Source organism: Callionymus lyra, chromosome 18 (assembly GCF_982586985.1).
Source record: "Callionymus lyra chromosome 18, fCalLyr1.hap1.1, whole genome shotgun sequence".
Taxonomy (NCBI): domain Eukaryota; kingdom Metazoa; phylum Chordata; class Actinopteri; order Syngnathiformes; family Callionymidae; genus Callionymus; species Callionymus lyra.
Window position 1 is genome coordinate 2,000,729 of NC_141835.1, and position 22,173 is coordinate 2,022,901.

Genomic DNA, 22,173 nt, shown 5'->3' on the forward strand with positions numbered 1-22,173 from the left:
TAAAGTCTAATTTTTCAACTTCTTTTGCGTCTTTTTAATCACAGTTTTATCGTCTAAATTTTCTTAAAAAACAAGTAACTAAAGAATAATCAAAGTTTAGTTCAGTAAACAACCGAACACACTTTACTGCCACCTGCTGGTAGAAAATAGGTAGTGGTGACGTCATCATTAGACGCAGCAGCAGGTGAAACATGGAAAACAAAAGAAATAAAGTGACACAAAGTTTGAGCAACAGAAACATTTAATCAACAGTCAAAGAGGAAGAAGATAAAAAGGATCAAGTACATCTCAGACGAAGGTAGGGGGCGCTAGAGTCAAGTACACGCTTGTCGCTCTTGTTTAAATACCAGTAAAAAGATGAATTTAGTGACCAAATAAAAAATATATACAGAGAAAAAAAAAGCACAGAAATGGATCATAGACACCAGGACGTCACGTTAGCTCTACAGACATTAGCACGTTAGCTTAGCACGTTAGCTTAGCACGCTGCAGACGCTCAACAACGACTTCGATACGATTCAAACGATAATGTTCACCACGTGTGGACGAGCTAACAGTGTTAGCATCACAACATTAGCTCAGTAGCATCAGTTTAAAAATAACAACCATTTCATGGAAAGACTTGATGAACTTGGATTATTTGTTTGTGCCTCAATTATCAACGTTTACATTTAGTTTCTATATTTACCTGCTCGAGACAAACATGTTTTACATTCAAACATTATTAGACACAAATTCAGTTTTAATCCATTTTTACTTCACGTGAAAAGCTTGTTGACGTTGATGAAGATGATGATGAAGATGAAGAAGATGATGATGATGATGAAGATGATGATGATGATGATGATGATGAAGACGAAGAGGATGACAAAGAAGATGATGAAGACGAAGATGACAACGATGAAGATGAAGACGAAGATGATGAAGATGATGAAGACGGAGATGACAACGATGAAGACGAAGATGATGAAGATGATGATGAAGACGAAGATGATGAAGATGATGAAGACGGAGATGACAACGATGAAGACGAAGATGATGAAGACGAAGATGATGAAGATGATGAAGATGATGAAGATGATGATGAAGACGAAAACGACGTCATGTTTACAGTCGATGACTCGGAACATTCTCTCGTCTCAACAGTAGCAACGACGTCCATCAGTGAAACGACGTCAACGTTGTTAACAAAATCATATTCACAGAAGTGGATCCTCTCGTGGCCTCTGGTGACCCCTGTGACCCCCGTGACCCCTGTGACCCCTGTGACCCGGGGAGGTTCAACACTTGTGCTTCATGGCGAGCTGCGGAAACAATCGGAGAGAAAAGATTTAAACACATTCAACAGATTTGATAGAAATGAAGGTGAAGAACAAAAGCTTTGATGTTACACTAATAAAAACAAACATTGATGTTTAAAGGATAAAGTTCACACTTGAGGAAAAAAATAACTTCTGATTAATAAAAAAAACAATCAATTTCATGAATGTAGTCGATCAGTTTTAACCACTAGATGTTATCCACAAGTTGTCGTAGTATTATTGAGCGAGTCGTCGCAGTATTATTGAGCGAGTCATAGTAGTATTATTGAGCGAGTCGTCGCAGTATTATTGAGCGAGTCATAGTAGTATTATTGAGCGAGTCGTCGCAGTATTATTGAGCGAGTCATCGCAGTATTTTTGAGCGAGTCGTCGCAGTATTATTGAGCGAGTCATAGTAGTATTATTGAGCGAGTCGTCGCAGTATTATTGAGCGAGTCATCGCAGTATTTTTGAGCGAGTCGTCGCAGTATTATTGAGCGAGTCATAGTAGTATTATTGAGCGAGTCGTCGCAGTATTATTGAGCGAGTCATAGTAGTATTCTTGAGCGAGTTGTCGGAGTCTTATTGAGCGAGTCGTCGCAGTATTATTGAGCGAGTCGTCACAGTATTATTGAGCGAGTCATAGTAGTATTATTGAGCGAGTCGTCACAGTATTATTGAGCGAGTTGTCACAGTATTATTGAGCGAGTCATAGTAGTATTATTGAGCGAGTCGTCGCAGTATTATTGAGCGAGTCGTCGCAGTATTATTGAGCGAGTCATAGTAGTATTATTGAGCGAGTCATAGTAGTATTATTGAGCGAGTCGTCGCAGTATTATTGAGCTAGTCATAGTAGTATTATTGAGCGAGTCATAGTAGTATTATTGAGCGAGTCGTCGCAGTATTATTGAGCTAGTCATAGTAGTATTATTGAGCGAGTCATAGTAGTATTATTGAGCGAGTCGTCGCAGTATTATTGAGCGAGTCATAGTAGTATTATTGAGCGAGTCGTCGCAGTATTATTGAGCGAGTCATAGTAGTATTATTGAGCGAGTCGTCGCAGTATTATTGAGCTAGTCATAGTAGTATTATTGAGCGAGTCATAGTAGTATTATTGAGCTAGTCGTCGCAGGATTATTGAGCGAGTCATCGCAGTATTTTTGAGCGAGTCGTCGCAGTATTATTGAGCGAGTCATAGTAATATTATTGAGCGAGTCGTCGCAGTATTATTGAGCGAGTCATAGTAGTATTATTGAGCGAGTCGTCGCAGTATTATTGAGCGAGTCATAGTAGTATTATTGAGCGAGTCGTCGCAGTATTATTGAGCGAGTCGTCGCAGTATTATTGAGCGAGTCATAGTAGTATTATTGAGCGAGTCATAGTAGTATTATTGAGCGAGTCGTCGCAGTATTATTGAGCTAGTCATAGTAGTATTATTGAGCGAGTCATAGTAGTATTATTGAGCGAGTCGTCGCAGTATTATTGAGCTAGTCATAGTAGTATTATTGAGCGAGTCATAGTAGTATTATTGAGCGAGTCGTCGCAGTATTATTGAGCGAGTCATAGTAGTATTATTGAGCGAGTCGTCGCAGTATTATTGAGCGAGTCATAGTAGTATTATTGAGCGAGTCGTCGCAGTATTATTGAGCTAGTCATAGTAGTATTATTGAGCGAGTCATAGTAGTATTATTGAGCTAGTCGTCGCAGGATTATTGAGCGAGTCATCGCAGTATTTTTGAGCGAGTCGTCGCAGTATTATTGAGCGAGTCATAGTAATATTATTGAGCGAGTCGTCGCAGTATTATTGAGCGAGTCATAGTAGTATTATTGAGCGAGTCGTCGGAGTCTTATTGAGCGAGTCATCGCAGTATTTTTGAGCGAGTCGGCACAGTGTTATTGAGCGAGTCGTCGCAGTATTATTGAGCGAGTCATAGTAGTATTATTGAGCGAGTCGTCGCAGTATTATTGAGCGAGTCGTCGCAGTATTATTGGGCGAGTCATAGTAGTATTATTGAGCGAGTCATAGTAGTATTATTGAGCGAGTCGTCGCAGTATTATTGAGCGAGTCATCGCAGTATTTTTGAGCGAGTCGTCGCAGTATTATTGAGCGAGTCATAGTAGTATTATTGAGCGAGTCATAGTAGTATTATTGAGCGAGTCGTCGCAGTATTATTGAGCGAGTCATAGTAGTATTTTTGAGCGAGTCGTCACAGTATTATTGAGCGAGTCGTCGCAGTATTTTTGAGCGAGTCGTCGCAGTATTATTGGGCGAGTCGTCGCAGTATTATTGAGCGAGTCGTCGCAGTATTATTGAGCGAGTCGTCGCAGTATTATTGAGCGAGTCATAGTAGTATTATTGAGCGAGTCGTCGCAGTATTATTGAGCAAGTCATCGCAGTATTTTTGAGCGAGTCGTCACAGTATTATTGAGCGAGTCGTCGCAGTATTATTGAGCGAGTCGTCGCAGTATTTTTGAGGGAATCGTCGCAGTATTATTGAGCGAGTCGTCGCAGTATTTTTGAGCGAGTCGTCGCAATATTATTGCGCGAGTCACGGTAGTATTATCGAGCGAGTTATTGTAGTATTATTGAGTGAGTCGTTGTAGTATTATTGAGCGAATCATCGCAGTATTATTAAGCGAGTCACCGTAGTATTATAGAGTGAGTCGCCTTAGTATTATTGAGTGATTCATCGAGTATTACTGAGCGAGTCGCCTTAGTATTATTGAGCGAGTCATCGTACTATTATTGAGCGAATCATAGTATTATTGAGAGAGTCATAGTATTATTGAGCGAGTCATAGTAGTATTATTATGCAAGTCATAGTATTATTGTTGAGCGAGTCATAGTATTATTGAGAGTCATAGTATTATTATGCGAGTCATAGTATTACTATTGAGTGAGTCATAGTATTATTATTGAGAGAGTCATAGGATTATTATTGAACGAGTCATAGTAGTATTATTGAACGAGTCATACGATTATTATTGAACGAGTCATAGTATTATTATTATTATTGAGTGAGTCATAGTATTATTATTGAGCGAGTCATAGTAGTATTATTGAGCGAGTCATTGTAGTATTATTGAGCGAGTCATCGTAGTATTATTGAGGGAGTCATAGTAGTATTATTGAGTGAGTCATCGTAGTATTATTATGCAAGTCATAGTATTATTGTTGAGCGAGTCATAGTATTATTGAGAGAGTCATAGTATTATTATGCGAGTCATAGTATTATTATTGAGTGAGTCATAGTATTATTATTGAGAGAGTCATAGGATTATTATTGAACGAGTCATAGTAGTATTATTGAACGAGTCATATGATTATTATTGAACGAGTCATAGTATTATTATTATTATTGAGTGAGTCATAGTATTATTATTGAGCGAGTCATAGTAGTATTATTGAGCGAGTCATCGTAGTATTATTGAGCGAGTCATCGTAGTATTATTGAGGGAGTCATAGTAGTATTATTGAGTGAGTCATCGTAGTATTATTATGCAAGTCATAGTATTATTGTTGAGCGAGTCATAGTATTATTGAGAGAGTCATAGTATTATTATGCGAGTCATAGTATTATTATTGAGTGAGTCATAGTATTATTATTGAGAGAGTCATAGGATTATTATTGAACGAGTCATAGTAGTATTATTGAACGAGTCATATGATTATTATTGAACGAGTCATAGTATTATTATTATTATTGAGTGAGTCATAGTATTATTATTGAGCGAGTCATAGTAGTATTATTGAGCGAGTCATCGTAGTATTATTGAGCGAGTCATCGTAGTATTATTGAGGGAGTCATAGTAGTATTATTGAGTGAGTCATCGTAGTATTATTATGCAAGTCATAGTATTATTGTTGAGCGAGTCATAGTATTATTGAGAGAGTCATAGTATTATTATGCGAGTCATAGTATTATTATTGAGTGAGTCATAGTATTATTATTGAGAGAGTCATAGGATTATTATTGAACGAGTCATAGTAGTATTATTGAACGAGTCATATGATTATTATTGAACGAGTCATAGTATTATTATTATTATTGAGCGAGTCATCGGAGTATTATTGAGTGAGTCATCATAGTATTATTGAGTGAGCCATCGTAGTATTATTGAGCCAGTCATCATAGTATTATTGAGCAAGTCATCGTAGTATAATTGAGCGAGTCATCGTAGTATTATTGAGCGATTCATAGTAGTATTATTGAGTGAGTCATCATAGTATTATTGAGTGAGTCATCATAGTATTACTACACGAGGCAGCGCAGCAGTGCGTCTGCACAGTAATAGTACCACAGTGCACTATACTTATTTGTCATTTAAAAGTACTTACAAGTACAATAAACATGTATAAATATGTTGTACTTGTCGTATTAAAAAATAAATAGAAATGAACGAGGAGAGAAAATAAATGTGTTTTTATAAACGTTTATGATCAGAAATGTTACTGTTAACACGTCGACGTCAACATGTGACGTCATGTTCTCTGAGCTCGAATAGCTAATCATTATTTTCAATAACGTATCCCATAATGCATTTCTCTCGCTGTGCACGTCTCAGTAATGCACGTGCTCGGACACGAGGGGGCAGCATTGAGGCACGTGACCAGGTGAACAGAGTCAAACTGAAGGAGACACTTTGATTGACAGGTCTAGAAACGAGGATGAACGTCAAAGTTTCTGCTTCTAATAACGTGTCGCAGCAGGAAGTCGGAGCGCAGACGCGACGATCACTTCCTGTCAGGAGACGATGAACCACCTGCAGCTTCACGATCATCATCATCTGCAGAGACGCTGATGATCGTCGCTCCATTAGACGCGGAGGTCGTGAGACAAACACTCGTTTAAAGACATGATTATTTATTAAATTATATCAAAACTGTGTCGCATGAAGTTGTTTGAGATGAAAAAAAAACAATCTGTGTTAATAATCACACGACGGTCAGTGAACGCATCGTTGATGGTGTTTTTAAATGGAGGTTAAATGTTTTTAAAGCGTCAAACACTTGAATTTTTTACCTTTCAGGAAGTTCCTGAACAAACAAACACATCATTGAACAAACAAACACATGGTTGAACAAACAAACACATCATTGAACAAACAAACACATGGTTGAACAAACAAACACATCATTGAACAAACAAACACATGGTTGAACAAACAAACACATCATTGAACAAACAAACACATGGTTGAACAAACAAACACATCATTGAACACACAAACACATCATTGAACAAACAAACACATCATTGAACACACAAACACATCATTGAACAAACAAACACATCATTGAACAAACAAACACATCATTGAACAAACAAACACATCATTGAACAAACAAACACATCATTGAACAAACAAACACATCATTGAACACACAAACACATCATTGAACAAACAAACACATCATTGAACACACAAACACATCATTGAACAAACAAACACATCATTGAACACACAAACACATCATTGAACAAACAAACACATGGTTGAACAAACAAACACAAACACATCAATTAACAAACTAACACATCATTGAACACACAAACACATCATTGAACAAACAAACACATCATTGAACAAACAAACACATCATTGAACAAACAAACACATCATTGAACAAACAAACACATCATTGAACACACAAACACATCATTGAACAAACAAACACATCATTGAACACACAAACACATCATTGAACAAACAAACACATGGTTGAACAAACAAACACAAACACATCAATTAACAAACTAACACATCATTGAACACACAAACACATCATTGAACACACAAACGCATCATTGAACACACAAACACATCATTGAACAAACACATGGTTGAACAAACAAACACAAACACATCATTGAACACACAAACACATCATTGAACACACAAACACATCATTGAACAAACACATGGTTGAACAAACAAACACATGGTTGAACAAACAAACACAAACACATCATTGAACACACAAACACATCATTGAACACACAAACACATCATTGAACAAACACATGGTTGAACAAACAAACACAAACACATCATTGAACACACAAACACATCATTGAACACACAAACACATCATTGAACAAACACATGGTTGAACAAACAAACACATGGTTGAACAAACAAACACATGGATGAACAAACAAACACATGGATGAACAAACAAACACAAACACATCAACTAACAAACAAACACATGGTTGAACAAACAAACACATGGTTGAACAAACAAACACATGGATGAACAAACAAACACAAACACATCAATTAACAAACAAACACATGGTTGAACAAACAAACACATGGATGAACAAACAAACACAAACACATCAATTAACAAACTAACACATGGTTGAACAAACAAACACATGGTTGAAAAAACAAACACATGGTTGAACAAACAAACACATCATTGAACACATCATTAAACACATCAACACAAACGTAAACGTCTACATGTTACTTTTAGAAAGAAGTTGTTTCTGCTGCTTATTCATTGTCCATCAAAGTGTGTTATTGAGTTTGTCGGTTCTGGACGCACCTTGTGAGCCGTGACCGCGAACTGTTCTGCGCTGTTCATCATGTCCGCCGTCCTTTCCTCGGCGCGACCCAGACGCTCGCCGCGCTCGTTCAGCGCCTGACTGGCCTTTTGCACCGCGCTGGTCACGCTGTCGGCCGCCGAGGTCAGGAGACTGTTGCCTGAGAGACATGAGACACTTCGTGAGGTCACAACATCTCAAATAATAACACAACAACACAAACTATCATTCATTTACTTTTGTAACTCGTTTCCTGCCCAAACTTTCATTCATCTACTTTTGTAACTCGTTTCCTGCCCGTACTATCATTCATCTACTTTTGTAACTCGTTTCCTGCCTGTACTATCATTCATCTACTTTTGTAACTTGTTTCCTGCCCGTACTATCATTCATCTACTTTTGTAACTTGTTTCCTGCCCGTACTATCATTCATCTACTTTTGTAACTCGTTTCCTGCCCGTACTATCATTCATCTACTTTTGTAACTCGTTTCCTGCCCGTACTATCATTCATCTACTTTTGTAACTCGTTTCCTGCCCGTACTATCATTCATCTACTTTTGTAACTCGTTTCCTGCCCGTACTATCATTCATCTACTTTTGTAACTCGTTTCCTGCCCGTACTATCATTCATTTACTTTTGTAACTCGTTTCCTGCCCGTACTATCATTCATCTACTTTTGTAACTCGTTTCCTGCCCGTACTATCATTCATCTACTTTTGTAACTCGTTTCCTGCCCGAACTATCATTCATCTACTTTTGTAACTCGTTTCCTGCCCGTACTATCATTCATCTACTTTTGTAACTCGTTTCCTGCCCGTACTATCATTCATCTACTTTTGTAACTCGTTTCCTGCCCGTACTATCATTCATCTACTTTTGTAACTCGTTTCCTGCCCGTACTATCATTCATCTACTTTTGTAACTCGTTTCCTGCCCGTACTATCATTCATCTACTTTTGTAACTCGTTTCCTGCCCGAACCGTCACAACACGAGCATGAACCTGATCAGTAGATTTCAAGAGTCATGAAGATTGTGGGGTCGATTCCCAGAATCTCGGTCCAAACCAATGAAGTGTGAGAATCCTCAGAGTCACTTAAAGAGAAGCTCCTCGTTGAGATAACCCTTGACCTCGGCAGACAGAAGGTCGTTTACCTCCCGACACGCCAGAGGATCTTCACTCTGGATAAAGAATGTCAGAGTCTTGAGATGCTCTGGCGTCGACCAGACCTCGTGTGATTCACTGCTGCTGTCGGCGCTGAAGTAAGATTGCAAAATACTAATCTTTTACTACTGTACACCAGCCACATGTTTAAACTCAATTCAGATGTTGCAGTGCATTATGGGACACTTAGTGTGATTTTTACAGTGAGACAAAGTAATAAAACTCATTGGCTGAATTACTAGTGAGTGAAAATTATATTGTATCACATTGTCGACATATTCTCGAAATGTAAACGTGTTGATTCTTCAGACAGAAGACAACGATCACGAGAAGAAGATTCGAACACGAAGTAGAAACAAACAAAATTTATTTACACAAATGTTGCTCCTCGTCTCCTCCTGACGATCCAAACATGGAGCTAAGATGTTCATCTCAAGCTCCTCGTCTCCTCCTGAGGATCCAAACATGGAGCTGAGATGTTCATCTCAAGCTCCTCGTCTACTCCTGACGATCCAAACATGGAGCTAAGATGTTCATCTCAAGCTCCTCGTCTCCTCCTGAGGATCCAAACATGGAGCTGAGATGTTCATCTCAAGCTCCTCGTCTACTCCTGACGATCCAAACATGGAGCCGAGATGTTCATCTCAAGCTCCTCGTCTCCTCCTGACGATCCAAACATGGAGCTGAGATGTTCATCTCAAGCTCCTCGTCTACTCCTGACGATCCAAACATGGAGCTAAGATGTTCATCTCAAGCTCCTCGTCTCCTCCTGAGGATCCAAACATTGAGCTGAGATGTTCATCTCAAGCTCCTCGTCTCCTCCTGACGATCCAAACATGGAGCTGAGATGTTCATCTCAAGCGCCTCGTCTCCTCCTGACGATCCAAACATGGAGCTGAGATGTTCATCTCAAGCTCCTCGTCTCCTCCTGACGATCCAAACATGGAGCTGAGATGTTCATCTCAAGCTCCTCGTCTACTCCTGACGATCCAAACATGGAGCTAAGATGTTCATCTCAAGCTCCTCGTCTCCTCCTGAGGATCCAAACATTGAGCTGAGATGTTCATCTCAAGCTCCTCGTCTCCTCCTGACGATCCAAACATGGAGCTGAGATGTTCATCTCAAGCGCCTCGTCTCCTCCTGACGATCCAAACATGGAGCTGAGATGTTCATCTCAAGCTCCTCGTCTCCTCCTGACGATCCAAACATGGAGCTGAGATGTTCATCTCAAGCTCCTCGTCTCCTCCTGACGATCCAAACATGGAGCTGAGATGTTCATCTCAAGCTCCTCGTCTCCTCCTGACGATCCAAACATGGAGCTGAGATGTTCATCTCAAGCGCCTCGTCTCCTCCTGACGATCCAAACATGGAGCTGAGATGTTCACCTCAAGCTCCTCGTCTCCTCCTGACGATCCAAACATGGAGCTGAGATGTTCATCTCAAGCTCCTCGTCTCCTCCTGACGATCCAAACATGGAGCTGAGATGTTCATCTCAAGCTCCTCGTCTCCTCCTGACGATCCAAACATGGAGCTGAGATGTTCATCTCAAGCTCCTCGTCTCCTCCTGACGATCCAAACATGGAGCTGAGATGTTCATCTCAAGCTCCTCGTCTCCTCCTGACGATCCAAACATGGAGCTGAGATGTTCATCTCAAGCTCCTCGTCTCCTCCTGACGATCCAAACATGGAGCTGAGATGTTCATCTCAAGCTCCTCGTCTCCTCCTGACGATCCAAACATGGAGCTGAGATGTTCATCTCAAGCTCCTCGTCTCCTCCTGACGATCCAAACATGGAGCTGAGGCTGAGACGATGTTTCCTCTGACAGCTCATTCATCTCAAGCTCCTCAAGCTCCTCAGGCTCTTCCTCCGTCGGCAATAAAGTGCGACTGTAAGTCGTCATCTGTCACCGTAAGAATCCACGAGGAGCTGAAGTTGACGATCGTGATGGAACTTAATCTCCAGGAGACGCGAGAACAAAGCTTTGTGCAGATGAATTCCAAGTAAGTTGTTGCACAATTGTTGTTGTTTTATTCGAATACAATGTATCGAATATATTTGGTTTCATAAGAAGCTCCAAAGAAACGATGAAAACCTAAAAGTGCTTCTGACCTGGAGCCGTTTTCTCTGAACACACAATGATTTTAATCCAATAGTTCTGGAGCGAAGAGACCCGGGTCCGAGGAGACGCTTCATCTGGTCCTCGCGGTGAGACCTGCAGCCCAGAGTCTGCTTCTGAGTGACGGGTGATTGGATCATACGAGGGCCGGCAGCAGCTAAATCTGATGAAGACACTTCACTTATTTCAGCCTGAACCAGGCAATAGAACTCGGGTCACACTGGTTCTCTTGACCATGTGGTCGACCATACAGAGCTGGTCCTGACAGACTAACATCTAGGAAAGAATCTTGTTTTCCTGGAGATATATGGACTGACTTCATGTTATTGTGTTATTATACTTTATTATACTTTAATATCTTCTTTGTTATTAGAAACGTCTTACAAGGAGTGTGTGTTTGTCAAGAGTGTGTTGATGCGTATCACAATACAATGATATAATAAATAATAATAATAATAATAAATGATATATAGTGATAGTGTAGTAACACGTATATATGTGTAGTATTGTCCAGTACTTGACTCTGGTGTTGTGATAGTGTAGTAACAAGTATATATGTGTAGTATTGTCCAGTACTTGACTCTGGTGTTGTGATAGTGTAGTAACAAGTATATATGTGTAGTATTGTCCAGTACTTGACTCTGGTGTTGCGATAGTGTAGTAACAAGTATATGTGTAGTATTGTCCAGTACTTGACTCTGGTGTTGTGATAGTGTAGTAACAAGTATATATGTGTAGTATTGTCCAGTACTTGACTCTGGTGTTGTGATAGTGTAGTAACAAGTATATATGTGTAGTATTGTCCAGTACTTGACTCTGGTGTTGCGATAGTGTAGTAACAAGTATATATGTGTAGTATTGTCCAGTACTTGACTCTGGTGTTGCGATAGTGTAGTAACAAGTATATGTGTAGTATTGTCCAGTACTTGACTCTGGTGTTGTGATAGTGTAGTAACAAGTATATGTGTAGTATTGTCCAGTACTTGACTCTGGTGTTGCGATAGTGTAGTAACAAGTATATGTGTAGTATTGTCCAGTACTTGACTCTGGTGTTGTGATAGTGTAGTAACAAGTATATGTGTAGTATTGTCCAGTACTTGACTCTGGTGTTGCGATAGTGTAGTAACAAGTATATGTGTAGTATTGTCCAGTACTTGACTCTGGTGTTGTGATAGTGTAGTAACAAGTATATGTGTAGTATTGTCCAGTACTTGACTCTGGTGTTGCGATAGTGTAGTAACAAGTATATGTGTAGTATTGTCCAGTACTTGACTCTGGTGTTGCGATAGTGTAGTAACAAGTATATATGTGTAGTATTGTCCAGTACTTGACTCTGGTGTTGTGATAGTGTAGTAACAAGTATATATGTGTAGTATTGTCCAGTACTTGACTCTGGTGTTGTGATAGTGTAGTAACAAGTATATGTGTAGTATTGTCCAGTACTTGACTCTGGTGTTGCGATAGTGTAGTAACAAGTATATGTGTAGTATTGTCCAGTACTTGACTCTGGTGTTGCGATAGTGTAGTAACAAGTATATGTGTAGTATTGTCCAGTACTTGACTCTGGTGTTGTGATAGTGTAGTAACAAGTATATGTGTAGTATTGTCCAGTACTTGACTCTGGTGTTGCGATAGTGTAGTAACAAGTATATGTGTAGTATTGTCCAGTACTTGACTCTGGTGTTGTGATAGTGTAGTAACAAGTATATATATGTGTAGTATTGTCCAGTACTTGACTCTGGTGTTGTGATAGTGTAGTAACAAGTATATATGTGTAGTATTGTCCAGTACTTGACTCTGGTGTTGTGATAGTGTAGTAACAAGTATATATGTGTAGTATTGTCCAGTACTTGACTCTGGTGTTGTGATAGTGTAGTAACAAGTATATATGTGTAGTATTGTCCAGTACTTGACTCTGGTGTTGCGATAGTGTAGTAACAAGTATATGTGTAGTATTGTCCAGTACTTGACTCTGGTGTTGTGATAGTGTAGTAACAAGTATATATGTGTAGTATTGTCCAGTACTTGACTCTGGTGTTGTGATAGTGTAGTAACAAGTATATATGTGTAGTATTGTCCAGTACTTGACTCTGGTGTTGCGATAGTGTAGTAACAAGTATATATGTGTAGTATTGTCCAGTACTTGACTCTGGTGTTGCGATAGTGTAGTAACAAGTATATGTGTAGTATTGTCCAGTACTTGACTCTGGTGTTGTGATAGTGTAGTAACAAGTATATGTGTAGTATTGTCCAGTACTTGACTCTGGTGTTGCGATAGTGTAGTAACAAGTATATGTGTAGTATTGTCCAGTACTTGACTCTGGTGTTGTGATAGTGTAGTAACAAGTATATGTGTAGTATTGTCCAGTACTTGACTCTGGTGTTGCGATAGTGTAGTAACAAGTATATGTGTAGTATTGTCCAGTACTTGACTGTGGTGTTGTGATAGTGTAGTAACAAGTATATGTGTAGTATTGTCCAGTACTTGACTCTGGTGTTGCGATAGTGTAGTAACAAGTATATGTGTAGTATTGTCCAGTACTTGACTCTGGTGTTGCGATAGTGTAGTAACAAGTATATATGTGTAGTATTGTCCAGTACTTGACTCTGGTGTTGTGATAGTGTAGTAACAAGTATATATGTGTAGTATTGTCCAGTACTTGACTCTGGTGTTGTGATAGTGTAGTAACAAGTATATGTGTAGTATTGTCCAGTACTTGACTCTGGTGTTGCGATAGTGTAGTAACAAGTATATGTGTAGTATTGTCCAGTACTTGACTCTGGTGTTGCGATAGTGTAGTAACAAGTATATGTGTAGTATTGTCCAGTACTTGACTCTGGTGTTGTGATAGTGTAGTAACAAGTATATGTGTAGTATTGTCCAGTACTTGACTCTGGTGTTGCGATAGTGTAGTAACAAGTATATGTGTAGTATTGTCCAGTACTTGACTCTGGTGTTGTGATAGTGTAGTAACAAGTATATATATGTGTAGTATTGTCCAGTACTTGACTCTGGTGTTGTGATAGTGTAGTAACAAGTATATATGTGTAGTATTGTCCAGTACTTGACTCTGGTGTTGTGATAGTGTAGTAACAAGTATATATGTGTAGTATTGTCCAGTACTTGACTCTGGTGTTGTGATAGTGTAGTAACAAGTATATATGTGTAGTATTGTCCAGTACTTGACTCTGGTTTTGTGATAGTGTAGTAACAAGTATATATGTGTAGTATTGTCCAGTACTTGACTCTGGTGTTGTGATAGTGTAGTAACAAGTATATATATGTGTAGTATTGTCCAGTACTTGACTCTGGTGTTGTGATAGTGTAGTAACAAGTATATATATGTGTAGTATTGTCCAGTACTTGACTCTGGTGTTGTGATAGTGTAGTAACAAGTATATATATGTGTAGTATTGTCCAGTAGTCTCTCTTCACTCCAGGACCTTAAGATCGTCGACAGTTTAACCTCGAGTTTCTGCTCAAGTCAACAATATTTCAGGTTTATTTATCTGCTACTATAGTCTTTTGTCTTCTCCTCTCTAACATCAAGTCTACATTGTTTCTGGAGAATCAAAACAGGATGAGACCCCCCCCCCCCCAGCCACGCCCCCCCCTCGGGACAGAGATTCCTTCTAATCCTAAGCATTCTGGGAAGTGAGGCGTCCTCGCATCATTCCTGACGCCACACCTCGCTCTCCCACTGAGAACATCTTTCTCTGAGGCTCAGGAGCTTCAGGAGGTTCAGACGAGGAGACATGATGTTGACGAGCAGCAGAGGCTGAGCTGGAAACACCTCAGTTATCAGAGCAGATAACAGACGCTTTCATGTCGAGATCTTCTGAGGGATCGACTCGAGCGTCCAGAACGTTCGTCACTCGTGATGCAAGAGTGAAAATATGAGACGCAGGTCATGTGATCCACATGCTCGTCGGTGCAAATATGTACAAAAAAAACAATGTTTCAATAAAAACGTCAGGAATCGTAGGATCAGCCGAGGTTTGAGATTCCATCTGGATTAAGAGAAACATTCAAAACATGTTTGGAAAAAGTAAAACAACATCTTAGGCATAGAATTGAATCTTTAAATATAAATACGCGTCACAAAAATGTAACTTGTAGTCCAGTGGTCCAGATGTTGACGCCACATAGATGTGTATCCACCAGACTACTACATGTTTGTGTACAACTCTCTTCAAGTACACAAGCCTGTATTCTCTTCTACTCTATATCAAAGTGATATTTAACGACACAACAGACTCTCAGTTGAATTCATCACTCGTTTGAATCCACAACATTTATTTTGTACTTGAAAACTGAACCGCTACCATCAAGCTTTGCCGCCCAGCCAACCAATCACGGCGGTCGATGGCAACGTATAATTTGAACACAGCACTGCATCGACCAATAGGTATATTGCATATAGATGCATCATGGGAGTTCAGCATAAGTGAGAAGGACGCGCTGATGCTCTCGACTCTAACTTGATATGATCCACAGTCCAATAGTTGGTCTTCTCTCTACATGATCTAGGTCTAGGTTACGATGCGGGTTACAGCTCTTGTCTAGTATTTATCATTGTACACAGTATTGTATTGATTATTGCAAATATTTATGCCGTTTGTTCATGTTTGTGCTTAAACTAAACCTCCGGCCTCTAGATGGCAGCAGTCGTTACGTCCTCCGTAGCTCAAGGAAGAATGGTGACTGAGGACGAGAGGATACAACGGACTGCAGCACATTCTTGACAACACACACCTCTATGAAGCTATGTTTAGTACTTTTTGTAGATACTTCTGACCTGATCCTGTTCAAAGTACTTCATGTTCTCATCAAACATAATCAAGTTTTCCTTCCACAGATGTTTCATGAGTTCCCAGCTGAGTCTCCGGTTCAAACTCCAGCAGGACCGTCATTAAAGTGTTGACCCTCCAGACACACCTTCATCCCTGCAGCCAATCACAGCCGCCGTTACTTTAGTAGTTCATCAGACGGTTAATCATCTCAAGAAGACCTTTAAACACAACCTTTTAAAGTGTTCATTTCCTCCTGCACAAGATTCATGAGTCTGCCGGGGATTAAATGTTTTAAATCACCGTGAGCTGTCACTTCACGTCACCGTTCTAACTCTGTGAGTTTGAATCATTGTCTAGATTTAATCAAACTAAACAACTAGAAAAGACTAGTTATAGTTCAAGCGTGAAGGACGTGTGTTTGAAACGTTAATCTCAATAAAATGGTTGGATAACAACTGAACATCGACTCATCCTTCACATCCGTCATGTCATTAGACTCTATTAATAGAGTCCAGAACATCCACATCTGCTCCCAGAAGAAGCCAAACCGTGACTCAGTCAGTGTTTCAACGATGACTTCACGAGTCGTTAAGAAGAAACATGAAGATCCTGAAAACCCTCGAGGTCTCCTGTGTTTTACTGCCACTGAGGGCTTTCAGCACAACATGGATCACGGCTGCTTCAGATCATCTCAGGAACATGTGGTACTATTTCAACTTTTTTCATTTGTATTCATTTCTGCAGAACAACGTTTGCTTCTTCAAACTTCTATGTTTATTTCACAGAAGATTCTTCATTAAAACTTCATCATCCATCATTAAGTTTATTCATCCATCCATCCATCCTCAAATCTGTCCATCCATCCATCCATCCCAAAGTCTATCTATCCATCCATCCCAAAGTCTATCCATCCATCCATCCATCCATCCCAAAGTCTATCCATCCATCCATCCATCCATCCCAAAGTCTATCCATCCATCCATCCATCCATCCCAAAGTCTATCCATCCATCCATCCCAAAGTCTATCCATCCATCCATCCATCCCAAAGTCTATCCATCCATCCATCCCAAAGTCTATCCATCCATCCATCCATCCCAAAGTCTATCTATCCATCCATCCATCCCAAAGTCTATCCATCCCAAAGTCTATCTATCCATCCATCCATCCCAAAGTCTATCCATCTATCCATCCATCATAAATGTTATCCATCTATCCATCATCATAAAGTTTATCCATCCATCCATCCTAAAATGTATCCATCCATCCATCCCAAAGTCTATCTATCCATCCATCCATCATAAATGATATCCATCCATCCGTCATCATAAAGTTTATCCATCCATCCATCCTAAAGTGCATCCATCTATCCATCCATCCTAAAATGTATCCATCTATCCATCCATCCTAAAATGTATCCATCCATCCATCCATCCTAAAGTTTATCTATCCATCCATCCATCCTAAAGTGTATCCATCTATACATCCATCCTAAAGTGTATCCATCTATACATCCATCATAAAGTGTATCCATCCATCCTAAAGTGTATCCATCTATACATCCATCCTAAAGTGTATCCATCTATACATCCATCCTAAAGTGCATCCATCTATCCATCCATCCTAAAATGTATCCATCTATCCATCCATCCTAAAATGTATCCATCCATCCTAAAGTTTATCTATCCATCCATCCATCCATCCTAAAGTGTATCCATCTATACATCCATCCTAAAGTGTATCCATCTATACATCCATCATAAAGTGTATCCATCCATCCTAAAGTGTATCCATCTATACATCCATCCTAAAGTGTATCCATCTATACATCCATCCTAAAGTGTATCCATCTATACATCCATCCTAAAGTGTATCCATCTATACATCCATCATAAAGTGTATCCATCCATCCTAAAGTGTATCCATCTATACATCCATCCTAAAGTGTATCCATCTATACATCCATCCTAAAGTGCATCCATCTATCCATCCATCCTAAAGTGTATCCATCTATACATCCATCCTAAAGTGTATCCATCTATACATCCATCCTAAAGTGTATCCATCTATACATCCATCATAAAGTGTATCCATCTATACATCCATCCTAAAGTCTATCCATCCATCCATCCATCCATCCATCCATCCAAAAGTGTATCCATCTATACATCCATCCTAAAGTCTATCCATCCATCCATCTATACATCCATCTATACATCTATACATCCATCCATCCATCCATCCATCTATACATCCATCCATCCATCCATCCATCCATCTATACATCCATCCATCCATCCATCCATCCATCCATCCTAAAGTCTATCCATCATTTCAACAGATCAAAGCTCTGGACTCGAGTGAAACGACTGGTGAGGAAGATCTCGCGTCTCTTTGACACATGAAGGTCTGGAGGATCATGACACGTGACATCATCACGACGACCTTCACCCTCTTACCTCGTCTGAGCAGCCGACCGTGGTTTGAAATCACATCTTTCCTCACTCGCTTCATGAACACTTTGCAACGATCGAGGAGCGAGTCTACAGGCTGGTCTTCTGGGACGAGAACACATTTAGACACAAGATCAACTTCTCCATGTTAGTCCAGATGGTTTGACTTGTCAGTGAAGCTTCCAGAGCCAAGGAGTCTTGATCGAGTCGAGCCAGAAGACAGACTCGATCCTACTCTGTTGACCTTGGCAGAGGTTCGCCGGTTCAGTGATGAGATCCATGAGATTAAACGAAGATGATAAAAACCGTTACTGGGATGTTAGTCCAGGCTCTGGTCGTGCAGGTCCACCACAGTTCTGGTCTCACACCTGAGCAGCCTCCTGACTCTCGTTGTGCACTGGAGTGAGACTTAAACTGGAGTCGACCAGGATCTAGTCTCTTCAACGGATACTGTCACACATACACTGTGGACTTTATGTTTCTCAAAACAAGAGGATTTAAAACATATTCACTTCAACTGCAGGAACATATAAGAAGAAGTGAAGCTACACAGGCCCTCGAGGAACAACACACACACACACACTCACACACACACACACCCACACACTCACTCGCTCACTCACTCACACTCACTCGCACACACACACACACACACACACAGTAGCTTCATGAACTTGTGTGGGCTGAGGGCAGAGAAATGGAATATCTTATATCAATGAAAGAAGATCATTGTTTCTACATTTAAATAAACATAAATCTAAGAACATTATAAGTTGTGTTTGTTTACTGTGACGTGAAGACGTCGAGTCACAGATTCTTCATCGACCAGAGAAGATGTTTTTGTCAACATGAAGACAAAATAACTAAACTCACTAAAGTTTTCAATAAGATGAGTTTTTTGGTTTGTGTCGTAAACGAGTCGCTCCAACGATATGAAAACTAATAAAACAGATGAATTGAAAAAGTCTCATTTCACACATGATTGAACAAACAGTTTGTTGAATTAGCAGCGTCTACACGTGTAAAGTCACACGGATATAAATTATAAAGGTTTATAAAGTGTTAAATGACTAAATAATTATAGTGCGTCTTCGGTGTATTATTCCAGTGACACACGGAGAAATACTTCTGTGACTTGAAAGAAGAAAAGAACTGGAAATTAAAACTTAACGTGACAAAAAGGAGGTTGAAACATAAAAAAAACCAAATAGGTAGGATTGAAAATAGTGTTTCTGGCTCCCCTAGTGTCAGAAAACTGAAAGTGCAGTTTCATGGCTGCAGTGTTTCCAAGCGTGGGTTCCCCGGGTGGACCTGGAGAGCCCGGCCTGAGACAACAGTCTCTCAGCTCAGCTCTGATGTTAAGGTCAGTCACAGATGTTTCTCGACACGAGTCCAGTTGCTGCGACAACAACTAGATCGTAGACGATTGAAGAAGCAGGTTTTTTACAAACTAATGTAACTTCAACATGAATCTCATCATCAGGAAACTGAACAAACTACGTCTTATTTATAATAACTTCCTCCACTGATCACTGATCAATAATTCAACACTGACTGGATTTATATGGATTTGTTTAAAAAAATTATGATTTGTTGTTTCAAGTAAATACATTTACTTTTGGCAAAAACACTTTTGAAAATGACAAGTACAATCTAACACTAGTATCAAGTATTTGTCTATGACTTCAAATACTACATCAGCAGCTGTATCGATACTAAACTCATCACTCGATCGAATAGATATCAGCTCACCAAATAATCCTAAACAATACTAAACAATACTAAACAATACCAAACAATACTAAACAATACCCAACAATACTAAACAATACCCAACAATAACAAACAATACCAAACAATACTAAACAATACTAAACAATACCAAACAATACTAAACAATACCCAACAATACTAAACAATACCCAACAATAACAAACAATACCAAACAATACTAAACAATACTAAACAATACCCAACAATACTAAACAATAACAAACAATACTAAACAATACTAAACAATACTAAACAATACCCAACAATAACAAACAATACCAAACAATACTAAACAATACTAAACAATACTAAACAATACCCAACAATACTAAACAATACCAAACAATACTAAACAATACCCAACAATAACAAACAATACCAAACAATACTAAACAATACCAAACAATACTAAACAATACCCAACAATACCAAACAAAACCAAACAATACTAAACAATACTAAACAATACCCAACAATACCAAACAATACCAAACAATACTAAACAATACCAAACAATACCAAACAATACTAAACAATACCAAACAATACTAAACAATACCAAACAATACCAAACAATACTAAACAATACCAAACAATACCAAACAATACTAAACAATACCAAACAATACTAAATAATACTAAACAATACCAAACAATACTAAACAATACCAAACAATACCAAACAATACTAAACAATACCAAACAATACTAAACAATACCAAACAATACTAAATAATACCTAACAATACCAAACAATACTAAACAATACTAAACAATACCAAACAATACTAAATAATACCAAACAATACCAAACAATACTAAACAATACCAAACAATACCAAACAATACCAAACAATACTAAACAATACCAAACAATACTAAATAATACCGAACAATACCAAACAATACTAAACAATACCAAACAATACTAAACAATACCAAACAATACCAAACAATACCAAACAATACTAAACAATACCAAACAATACCAAACAATACCAAACAATACTAAATAATACTAAACAATAACAAACAATACTAAACAATACCAAACAATAACAAACAATACTAAACAATACCAAACAATAGAAAACAATAGTAAACAATAGTAAACAATACTAAACAATAGTAAACAATACCAAACACTATTATACACTTTTCCGCTTCAGGAGACTCTGAATTGTTACATCCTATGATTGATCTCTTTTGGTTAAATTCATAGAAATAAAAGACAAAATATGTCCAAACATCAGCTTTTAAAGTCGTGGAGTCGACTGTATCCTCTCGTCCTCAGTCATCATTCTTCCTTTAGCTAAGGATGCACTGACTACTGCCGTCTAGAGGCCGGAGGTTTAATTGAAAACGAACAAACGTTGTGACTATTTTTAAATAAAATTTAAAATTGTAAAAGTGTTATTTATCTTTATTTTACGCATACATAATTAAATATTAATACACCAACAAAATAATTATTTAGAAAATATTACATGATTTAAATGCCCCAAGACTTTAAAGGTTTTTAATGTTTAAAATGGATGTAGTTCTGTTGAATATGAATAGAATATATATATATATATATATATATATATCGTTTATTGGTATTTCTCCACAGACCTTCACACTTCAGCAATAAACCTCAACAACCAATCAAAAGATTTGATATTGTCTGCAGAGTTCTACGTAAAATGTTTTTTTGTAAAACCTTTTGTTGTTTCCTTTTTTAAATCTGATTTTAATTGTTACAAGAACTAAACAGGAGCGAAAATCTCTCTGAAATAATGTCCAATAATTCTGCTGCAGACAAAAATGTCAAAACCTTCTGAGCACATTGAAGAGGATCAGACCAGAAGCAGCAGATCTTCAGCTCCAGATTCAATTATAAGATTATTTTTCTTATAAAAGTCTTCTGGGCAAACGACACGTCTGTTCGTGGCCTGCGGGGGGCAGTGTGGAGCAGTCTCTCCCGACGCCGACATCACCACAGAAACACTTTCCTGCTCAAATCACGTCGTC

At 38.7% G+C, this 22,173-nt stretch overlaps 1 protein-coding gene across 3 annotated transcripts in view; it reads right to left on the reverse strand.

Annotated features, from left to right (window-relative positions):
- Positions 1-206: 206 nt before the first annotated feature.
- The window catches only part of stxbp6 (syntaxin binding protein 6 (amisyn)), a 60,589-nt gene continuing 38,622 nt past the window's right edge, over positions 207-22,173 (reverse strand). Inside the window, exons 5-7 of one of the 3 annotated variants that reach the window (XM_087780328.1) lie at positions 18,394-18,492; positions 7,861-8,018; positions 207-1,304 (exon numbers count right to left, since the gene is read on the reverse strand). In XM_087780328.1, coding sequence (XP_087636454.1) covers positions 1,281-1,304; positions 7,861-8,018; positions 18,394-18,492 — 281 coding nt within the window. In that variant the 3' untranslated portion in view covers positions 207-1,280. The remainder of the gene's footprint in view (positions 1,305-7,860; positions 8,019-18,393; positions 18,493-22,173) is intronic. The other 2 variants (XM_087780327.1, XM_087780326.1) reach the window with 2 other exon arrangements.